The sequence below is a fragment of the Urocampus carinirostris genome, chromosome 15 (assembly GCF_059441175.1).
Source record: "Urocampus carinirostris isolate Australia breed hairy pipefish chromosome 15, RoL_Ucar_1.0, whole genome shotgun sequence".
NCBI classification, from domain to species: domain Eukaryota; kingdom Metazoa; phylum Chordata; class Actinopteri; order Syngnathiformes; family Syngnathidae; genus Urocampus; species Urocampus carinirostris.
The window spans coordinates 21,180,977-21,192,311 of record NC_142363.1 but is presented as its reverse complement, the minus strand read 5'-3'; the positions used below and the strand labels follow the sequence as shown (position 1 = coordinate 21,192,311).

The following is an 11,335-nucleotide window of genomic DNA, read 5'->3' as shown; positions in this document are numbered from 1 at the left end:
TTATTAATGTTTCTAAGTCAATTACAGACCATATTTTCTATATAAGAGATACTGTAAAAACAAAATGTTACTGTTTCTAAAAGTATATTCTGAGGGGCTACCTACATGTTACCTTTATAATATGTTTCAGAAATTTCAATTCTGCTTGTTTTTGGTATCGATTAACCTCAAGTGCATGACAATCTTTTACCTGTGTTGAAATATAAAATACAAGCAAGCTTCCATTGAATTCAACTCAGTAATTCGGAATACCATTCAATTCCACCCCTGATTCAAATTCTAAAAGCAGTAGAAAAAGGGCTGCAAATTGCTACATCATCATAATTAAGACATCACTATGACAGCACTCCCAAGTGTCCTTCTTTCCAAAAGCTCTACAGTGAATAGAAAAATACATATTCTTCAAAACATATGAACCAGGGTGTTTTTCACATTATTCCGTCTCAACCAGTCCCGAAAGTCTTCTCTGAAACCTGAATTAATCACGTTTGGACAAAAATCAGCATTCTGGAGACAATAAGACTGTAATACGGTCACACGATGGGTTCAGCTTGAATGTCATTGTTCTCATGTCTCTCTGGCTTTGTATCCAAGTCTTTTGTCGCACAGCAAAATTGGCATTAGAAAAAACGGAAAAAAAATCAATGAAAGAGTCCTGCTCTCCAAATCACAGTGCAGAGGAGTGTAGAAGTTTCTCCTTCCAGCATAGCAATCAACAGAACCATTACATGAGTTCAAGCTGGCACAGTGGGTCTAAAAAGTCAGCACGTCTATGTTAAATGTTTTGCTTCATGTAAAAACAAAAACAAAAACATTCTAGTTCAGGGGTCGGGAACATTTTTGACTCAAAAGAGCCATTTGTGAGAGCAACACCATATATTTTGAAACAAAATCCAATTAAACCACCGAACCCACATTCTAGAAAAAAGCTAATTCTTTAGCACATGTTATTTTACTGTGTGACGCTTGATGATTTAATAAAATCTATGAAATGATCATAATGCCAGAGCCTGTGTCCCATTTCAACCAATGTACCACTTAAAAATTGTCTCCCGCCCGCAGTTGCTTAAGATGGTTGAGGCTCATTTAGACTGGATTTTTTGTTGTAAATAATGGTTTCAAAACAAGGTGCTAGCAAAGTTCTTTTGTAAAGATGTCACAAAATACTGCAAAAGAAGATACCAATGTATATACTGTACCTTCAGTTCAGACAGCACTGGGCAAGAAGAAGGAGTGTATAGATTCGCACATTCCTACTGCTCACCCAATGAAATTGCTCTGGGTGCTTGGCTAAAGCTTTTGGGTAAAAAGTTTTGGGTCTGTTTTCTTCGGTGGGTTTCTGTCATAAAGTGTTTTATCAGTGAACGTAGATTGTTAAATGAGCTTCCATATAAAGGACTCCTTAGAGATGCACAGCCGAAACGGAGTCTGTTGGTGTACCACTGAATGTAAACTGTAGTTAAAACTTTGCGCTATATATCTTGGACTGAACAAATAACTTTCAGCGGTGATTTGGCTTTGCATACACTAAAATTGGAAACCAAACTCGCAGAGAAAATTACTAAGACCCATGTTTTATCTCCGAGCCAGATCACAGAGCAAAGATCCCTAACTTTTTATCGACCCCTGTTGTAGTTGCTCCTGAAACTGCCAATGGTCTCATCCAAAATTGCCACAAGGTGGCAACAAAACACTTCGAGGGTCAAAATAATCTCCATGCTACAATGCTTCCACTGCTAAGCTGTTGTTGCTTTCAGGCCACAATACCAAAACTATAAAAAACAATTCTAAGCTTTTCAGAAAATGGAAGTATCATTTTTCATGACTTGAAAAAAGGGGCTATGCAGAGCTTTAGATGGGAGTGACGCTCAGGTCCTCAGACAGAGAGAAACCAGAATCTCGGTCCCGTGCAGGTTTCTCAGCTTTGGTGTGTCTCCTCACGTCTTCATGCCCGTAACTAGCGTGACGCTTGAGCAGCAGCTTGGGCAACGCTATACCTGCCCCTGATGACACGCTAGGGACAGAATTGGTGTTTTTGAGGGCTTCTGGGCCTTTTGCCAGGCCCACTAAGGGCAAACTCTCAGCTTCGTAGCCCTGCTCGTCGTAGGCGTAGTTGACGTTTCCGCAGGGGAAGCTCTGCAGTTTAGCTAGGTCGACGCACCCTTTGGAGGGGGCGAGGATGGTTTGGCTCTTGCCGTGAAGTGACTTGGGAGTGCAGGGGCTGGGGTGTTTGAGGTGGGAGGAGTTAGAGCACTCTAAGGACTGGGCCGAAGCTGAGTGGGGTACAGACTGAGCCCGAGCCAGCGTTTTTTTGCCTTTGAGGTTTTCCAAGACCCAGGACCCATATGTGGGGTTCCACAAGTTCTTGGTTTTGTTCTTTAGCCGCTGCCCCCCTAAGCAACTGGTTGGTTGGCGCAACAGCGGCTCTGGGAGCAACCAACTGCCTCCCACAGGGGCTGCAGGGGTCGCCACTTCCAATGCGCGGTCAGGCATCACCTCACGGCATGGTGTTGGCTCGTGCTGGGTGGGCGGGGCCCTCGGAAGCAGTAGATGGGGGTTGGTTTGGGCTGAGGGTCCCATGTTCAAGAGTGTAGAGGAGGTCAAGGAGACATGGATAGGTGCCAAGCTGCTGGGTGCCCGGTCAGGCGGACGGATGACGCCGGCGGCGCTGTCTCCGTCTGGGCTAGGCCGAAATTCCACCGGGAGAGGTGTGTTGATTACGTCCGGATCCTAATGTGATAAATAAGAAAGTATTTATTTAAATTTGGACAATATGCAGCTACATTTTTGTTACATCACAGCTTTAAATATGATGCAGCTTTCATCTGAGATCTTGTTGGTAACGAGGAAAACGGCTCTATCCCACAATGATTGCGCTCTAAATTGATTGATAGTTTTTGTGTGATATTATGTGCATCCCCAAATGTAAACAGTCAGCCATATTGGACGGGTGCAGTAGAGGAGATTTGATGTTGTCACAGGTCTACACTAGTTTTGTTGGATTTAAGGCGTTTCCTCGTAATGTAACTGTTTTTTGTATGTGAGTTGAGGGCTGTGGGAGAAAACCTCCCTTAGTCAATGGGACTTCTGACATTCACCATAAGCCTAGTAGAAAATAGTGCACTGTTTTCGTGGTGGAATGAACTCTAGAAAAAACCAAGAGTGTCTCTGAAAGCCTGACAAAAAACAGTGAACCCTTATCCAGTGAGTGGAGGTTACTGCCTGGCCATGAGAATGCAATGCTACGTCAGGGTATGGCCTTGGGGCTCTTAAATGCCTGGCCGATGATGGTGAGCCGTTCGCCCACCAAAACAAGTCCTAGAGAGTCTTAAATGAATCCTAATCCCTCTACCACTTGTTTGTCTCTAGCAGGGTGTTGTTTATCGATCAGTGAACATTTTTTGTCATATCGCAGCCTGTAACATCCATGTGACGTCCGCTTTTACAATACTATAGCTTTGCCAGATTTCAAGGTTATTCACAAAAAAGGGTAAACATACACTCACATCCATTCAGTATGGTCTCTGCTACTAATGCTACCCAGATGTACAGGAATTGATGTGATAGTAACTATCAATACCTAACACTACGTTGACGTCTGGAAACATTTATGACGCCTTCGGAGAAAAAGTACCATGCATATTGGATTACAGGCCACAATTTTTTCTCTATATTTTGCAGCTTGCAATATGATCCGTCTGCCGTTTAGGGTCTGGCAACTATGCGGCGTGTTGTTAGACAAATACTGGATCTAATTAGTGCCACGCATGAATAGACGAACGAGATTCTAGCAAGACCACAGCCAAGGGAACAAACTTGGCAGAATCAGCGGGGAAATGTATACTAAAGAAAAGTAACGTATTATGTCCCGATTAAAACACTTGTTTTCGTTCCGTTTCCGGAGCTTTCAATCTTAATACAGTACACTTGTTCAGCAGTCAAATCTCGGCATTATCATATAGGCAGTAGCTCAGGAGGTAGAACGCTCGTCTTGGGATCAAGGGATCCCAGTTCGAATCCCGGCTTGGCCGTGTTACATGTCGAAGTGTCCTTGGGTAAGACACTGAACCCCTAGTACCCCCAATAAGCAGGTTAGCATCTTACATGGCTGCAATACAAGGCCGCTATTGGGAAATGTGAAGCACACTGTAAAGCGCTTTGGGAAGTCATTGACTTGAAACGCGCTATATTAATGCAGATCACTTAATTTTATTTCATTTCATAGGCAGAAGTGCGAAAAAACATTCTCAAAGCAAAACTCAGAGTATTGTACTGACTAAAATTTAGAAGCCTGTAATCATCACAGTTTGTAGAAATTCAGAGCCGTTCGACTGATCTTAAGCGCTCAAATACCTTGTGCACATGAGAAAGTGATAGAGAGGAGGCCAAGCATTGTTGAATTTATTTAAAACAGTCAAATATTTTTAATTATTTGAGGTATGTAAGAAAAATATAAAGGATTGAATGCGTGTATATAGGGACAAAACATTCTTAATATTAAACACATTCATCAGTCCAAGAAGAAGTTTTACATTTACAACCAAATTGAAAACCTAAGGGTGCAAAAATATGAAAGTGACTAATTTTGAAATCCAATATAAGAGATGAGTCAATGATTCAATTATGCACAGTTTTGCTCACCACAGTTGGGGATGTTAATTTAATAGTCTCGTTTATTACTTATTGCCTTTGTAGCTTTCATTGGGGTTCAATATAACGGCGGTGAATCTTACAAAGCATTTACTAAAATTTCATGGTACCAAGATAAATTCGAATACGTCTGTATTGTGCATTTTATCTCCGCCACATCAATGATAATAATTCAATATAAAATGATAAATATTGAGCTTACCTGAGTGCAGTAGTTAATCCTTTCAAGTATGGTTGAAAAGTTGGGCCGATGTTCGGGACAATGCTGCCAACACTGGGTCATGATCCGATAACTAAGCACAAGAAGTGGTAATATGAACGTCATTCAAGAGTATATGCTGTTTTTGTTCTTAATTATCGAATGATGATGACTCACACTGGTCCAGGGCATCCCTCTGGTGGGTCCATGCGCCCTCCACTGGTCACAAACTCTAACACTTCCTGGTTGGTCTTACAAGGGTAAGGCATGTAGCCCAAAGACAGGATCTCCCATAGCAGTACTCCGAACGACCTGCAAAGTAAAATGCAATCCACTACTGGGTACGTTTCATACATTATATCGTTTCTTTTTTTTTATCAGTTTGTAAATCATTTGCTCTCTGGAACATCTGCTTACCTATCTAGTGTGAAATTTAACGGGCATTTAATATTGTTAGTGATATTGTTGGTTTAAATATTCAAATAAGTATTGTATGTATGATACATAGGGTTATAACACAGCAAAGTTTTTTCTTATTTATTTGCACTGCAATATATAATTGGGAATGATGGACGAATATCATTACCTGTTATCAATATTGATGCTGATACTAGCCTTTTAAAGTATCAGTACTCATGATTGTGCCTGATATTGATATCAGCTGACTTCTAGTGGCTATTTAATAATCTGGAACCAGTAAATCAAACTAAGATTCTAAATTAAAAGGAAATAGCGATTGAATAAATGTTATATTAAGGATTTTTGGGGGGTTGGGGTTAGAATGTATTTCTTTCAAACTAATTTTTATCATTATTTAGTTAATATGATTTTATGTGCAAATGGTATCTGTACCCTGCAAAAAATAAATCTTACCAAATTGGCAGATGATTTTACTTTTAAGTCAAGTCAAGTCATGTTTATTTGTATAGCCCTTAATCACAAAGAGTCTCAAAGGGCTGCACAGACCACAGATTATTGCAAACCACAGACTATTTTTTACACCGTCCCCTGATCTAAAACCTACATGAGGGCAAGGAAAAACTCAAAAACCTCAACATGAGGAAAATGAAGAAACCTTGAAGGGACTGCACATGAGGTAATCCCCCTTCTAGGATGACCAGGCTGCAATGGATGTTGCAATAACAAATAATAAACAGATATTGTCAAAAGCCCCAGTGTGTAATATTAGGCTAATAGATGGCACTGAATTGTCTCATGCGAACAAAAAACAGTTCCACAGTGCACAGCATAGCAGCAAGATACAAAATAAACATGGCGGTGACTTCAAAGTAGGGATTCCACTATGGAGAGAAAATACAAATTTCTCAACCTATGTTTGTTTAGGTATTTTTGCCTAGTATTTAATTTTTTATTTTATTTTCCTGAATTAAGGTTTTTTTTGTACCCCTAAGCAATGTTCCCTCTAATTTTCCACAGGTCTGAGCGTTCAAACAAAGTCGGTGAGCAACGCTTGAAACAACAGTGAGCAACAGCAATCCCAAGTGTTGCAACTAAATAAATTTCAAACATGACCAAAACCTGACATCACGTTACATTTATGTTTTCATTTTTTAATGAATTGACTATTGTATTATTGCAAAGGTTGTACGGCCTACAAACGTCATTTTTTTACAACAATTCTTTCACAAGATTTCCACTTTTTTTTCCTGGTATCTTTTGTCGCATAATACTGCCATTTTTGGGGGCTTATTTAGTCGGTTGCACGATACACAACTGTATTTAATCACATTTTTTAGTGTAAGTACAATGTTGGCAACAAGATTGACTTGGTATAATTGGAAATTATTTAAAGGCAACACAAACTTTTTCTTCTTTTTCCCTGTTTTTTTCTATTTCTTTTTTGAATTCCTTTAAAGAAAATCTCATTGTGTTTATTTGTTCCTAGGTGTTACTTTTTTCTTCATGTTCTCTATTTACTTTTTTCCTTTGTTTCTTTCTCTTCTTTTTTCTGGCTTTTTTCTGAATTTTTCCTTCTTTTTTCTCTTCCTTTTGTTTCTTTTTTTCTCAGCTTTTCACTACTTTTTTATGTTGGTATTTTTTTCTTTTTTGTCTTTGATTCATTTTGTGCATATTTTTACATAATATTTGGTCATATAGGGATGAAAGAAGCAAAAACAACATGAAGAGCCATTTAGGACCCGAAAGAGCCGGTTCACTTTAGTGAGCCGAGCCGAAGAAGCCGGTTCTTGAAAAACTCTATTGACTCTACTCAACTTTGTTCGACTTCGACCTTGACTTCAAAATACTGCATTTAGAACACAACGTCAGGGGAACCCGTGTAGTTTTACCTTCATGCACTGTAACTTTGACTTAATTGGCTTCTTAATTAGCAATTTCGGCCCTGATTTTTGTGAGCTGGCTAGATTTTCTTGTGCACGTAAAAGCTCTGGGTAGTGTGCAATTGCGCACACACACAGCTTAGAGGGAACATTGCCCCTAAAATACACTACATATTAAATTGTCCCCTTAAAGCTTAGGTCTGAAACTCAATTTTCTTGGGGGCCATCGGAGCTAAGGTCCGAGTAAACAGGATTCAAACATTTTAATGTTCTTAATTATTTATTTATTTATTTTACAAATTAAGTTCTAAAAATAAAAACATAAAGAAATAAAGATTTAGAATGACTATTAAAATAAATCAAAATAATCCATAATCCGTATGGTCTTGACTTAAAGGGACTGTGTATTATTTAGCTCCCCTTAGTGGTATAAAAATCACTCATTAAAAGAACGATAATATTAATATTGAATAATAAACAAAAATATATTAACTTTCATCTTATATTATTCTTAGGTGGAGACATTTGTATCTATTTGATATATTATGGACCTCATGCCTTTTCGTTGCTACTAACAACCGAAAAACAAAAACCATGCAAAAGACTGGGCAAAAACTGAGAAGAAAATGATGTTTTATGGTCATTTTCAGGCTGTTGTTTCTATTCTATAGAGTTCATACCACTGCATGTCTTTACTCATTTTATGTATTATATTTTTTTTAATAAAAGCTAAAACTTAAACATATAGGACAAATGGATTAAGGAAAGAATATCTGGAAGGCAATCTGCACGACACAATGCAGCTGTCAAAAAATACACGATGTCCCTTTAACTATCCAATTAAGGCAGAGGTCTCAAACTGTCATCCTGGGGGCTGTAATTGGCCCCTGGGCTTTGAGTTTGAGATCCCTGCTTTAAAGGGAATCTGTCCATATAGTTCACATTAGTATATTTTTTTTCATCTCGGTTGCAACTATTTTTAAATTGGGCAATTATGACAATTCATATTCAAATAGTTTTGCCGATGCGGTATTAATTTATCTGTGTCACTCACTTCTCAAAAATCCGGAACTCTCTCAAAAAACCATAATAACAAGCATCCTAATAATTAAATTTGTTTTTTGTTTGGTTTGGTAGTAAGATAATTGGCCCGTAATTCAAAGGATGTACACCTCCGCGACACAGTATTAGAATTTGGTCCCACATGGACACATAAATTCCTCGGAAGCGCTGTTTCTATTTAATCGACTTCAATTTTACGAGACAACTGTTTCATACTTATTTACATAATAAAGATTCCCCTGTTGTGAAATGACTTGTCAAATGAAGTTTATGGAATTTAGCTGTTGGTTATTCATGCTCAACAAAGACTGAATGTTAAATAACAATGTCATCCTCATCTCATTTGTTGTGACAATCATCCGAAGGCTGAGTTACATTGTCAGAAGATCACCCCATGCGGCTCCAAATTTGTTTCTTTTGTTCATAAATAACAACTAATACCACACCATCTAAAAGTAGTCTAATAAAGTCCACGACAAGAGAACAGCATTATAAAAAACTATTTTTCACTATAACAATGACACTCAGATGGATTTAATAAAGTAACAATCAGTTCTTACATTCGGAAGCCATTCCTGCTATCTTTTTTTCCCTCTACTCGATTCTGCAAGTACAATTATGAACCTATTGTTGAATCCACGCACCTTTGTGGTGAACAACAGTGGGGAATATCTTTCTATTTGTTTAAGCCTCAATGTATGAGGTAGCTTTTGTAGTGGATGTCACTTGATTGTGCAGATGTACCCAATGTTAAGGTCTGTGTGAGCAATGACCATACATCAGGGTCCTTTTTGTGTAGACCTGTGATAACATCAAATCTTTTCTACTGCACCCATCCAATATGGCTGACTGTTTACATCTGGGGATGCGCATAATATCACACAAAAACTATCATCAGTGTGCCAGTGTGTTTTTTTCAGTGTGTTTTATATCCAACAGAGCTGTAATTTTACACCAGTGCAAATGTACAACATGGATATACATTGAAATCGTATAACTGACCAATTTATCTTCCACTATTCTTGTTCATCAATCAACTAAAAGTGAATTTGAATAACAAGTGGAAAGGCCTGTAGCCATCCACGACTTCAACTTTTTGCCACAAGAATTAACCAGAATCAACCACTCTTCAGCAACAATGAACTACAATAAAAACAACTGCTATGGACAGCTACCATACCATTCATCAATGATATCTTGTTGCAGAAAATATCAAAACTTGAAATAACACACATACTTTTTTTCTGTGCTTTGCTATGCTGTGAGCAATGTGATAGTTTGCTTCAGTGGTGGCATTTTTAGTAGTGACAAAGGTCTTCAGGGTCTGTGTTTGTTTTCCGTACCTGGACACTGCGCGTTTTAATGTCTCCCCCTTGACAGACTCATCCTTGAATTCAAGTTCATGTTTCATCTCGTAATGACGTTTAACACTTGCTGTGCGAGGTACAACGCTCTCGAGGCATAATGCACCAAACAGCACAATCATTTTTTGCACAAAGCCTCATTCATCTGTCCACGCTGGCTGGAAAGAACGAGATGTTTTCGCTCAAGAAGCCGTCATGATTCGTTCATTTATCGTGTGTGTGTGTTTCGTTGGCTGGGTTAAACATGGATCCTTCCCAATTCTATTTTTGTGTAAACGTCCTGCTTTAGTTTGGCTTGCCTTTCGTATTTACAAACCAACCATATGGTTGCTGTTCTTCAACTGGACCTCTTTAATAATGATGACATTTACTGGCTAACAAAAACAATGTACTATCATGGATTTGAGGATTTTATTTTACACAGTGACATCTGGTTTGTATTTGTGAGTATGTTTTTTTTCCTTATAAAATGGGTGCATGGTGTGCTTGCATTAAAAGTGAAACCGTAAAGTCGACCTTGCGGTGACAGACTGTATCCAAGAACTTGACAATTAACATTAGTCAGAGGCATTTAGCTTGATGAGGCTAAATTTAAAGGTGATGTAAGAAATATTCTGACGTTGACATTTCCAACAAACTTTAAAATTCAGTGAACGAACCCCGAAAGCAGTTTTGTTGTAGTGCTTGCCCTACTTTCAGTACTTTTAGTGGTGTTTGCAATAAAATGGATGTTACTTGTAGGATTAGCAGTTGTACCTTTTACTTTCCTTACATTCCGGACTGTAAGCGGCTACTTTTTTCTACATTTCAAACACCGTAGCTTACAATACAGTGTGTCCTTTTCTTTCCTTGTTTTTTTTTTTGCAAGGCAGATGTCAGCGGTGACTTTAGCCTGCGCCTAGCAGCTATTTTACGGTAACCCGACTTTTTAATTAAAACAAAGCATTGTGAGGGCACGTGACAGGTGTTGACACAAAGTGATTTCTTCCCAGTCCTCTGAATGTCGGAAATTCAGTAAAGTGAGGGTAAATGGTGGGAGTAACTATAAGTCCCATCGGTAGCCAAATGCCTCGTCATCTAATTAGCGACAAGCATTATTAGATGCACTCTGTCCCTAGTACGTGAGATTGCGGCCTTGGCGGAATCAGCGGGGAAATGTCTAGGACAGAAATGTAACACATTGTGCCATGATTAAGACACTTGTTTGCAGACTCTGTTCTTAGCTGTCAATCTGAATCAACTAGTAAGCGCAGCAGTCTATATTAACATATACGAAGGAGTGCGACAAAAACGTTTTCAAAATAAAACCTAATGTGCTAAATAAAATTCAGAATGTATGTTTTTATAGTGATATTTATAGTAATACTTGAATAGTAATACTCCTCTCTATCACTTTGTCATGTGTGCAAGGAAGGGGAGGGCTTCAGATCATGTGACTAATCATATAACTACATAAAAAATCAAATTGGGCTTCTGATTATTCGTCAATAGAGTACATTAAGTTTCGTTTGGAGAATGTTTCGTTCTGCATGTATTTTAATGCCAATTCAATCAATATTGACTGCTGTAGACCCAGTCCGCAAAAGAGTCTTAATTGCAGCACGATGTGTTACTTTTCTCATCTAAACATGTACCTGCTCATTTTGTTAAAATGTAAGAAATGTACGTGAATTAGTTCATTTCTATGGCTGTTTAACACGGTGGCTTAAAATTCGGTACAGCTTGTACAAAAACAAATTGAGTATGCGCATGTGGCTTTT

The 11,335-nt window shown here is 38.5% G+C and overlaps 1 protein-coding gene across 1 annotated transcript in view; it reads right to left on the bottom strand.

Annotated features, from left to right (window-relative positions):
• Positions 1 to 807: 807 nt before the first annotated feature.
• Positions 808 to 11,335, bottom strand: part of ltk (leukocyte receptor tyrosine kinase) — a 139,334-nt gene continuing 128,806 nt past the window's right edge. Inside the window, exons 27-29 of the mRNA XM_088354741.1 lie at positions 5,027 to 5,161; positions 4,853 to 4,943; positions 808 to 2,730 (exon numbers count right to left, since the gene is read on the bottom strand). Of these exons, the coding sequence (XP_088210867.1) occupies positions 1,852 to 2,730; positions 4,853 to 4,943; positions 5,027 to 5,161 (1,105 nt within the window). The 3' untranslated portion in view covers positions 808 to 1,851. The remainder of the gene's footprint in view (positions 2,731 to 4,852; positions 4,944 to 5,026; positions 5,162 to 11,335) is intronic.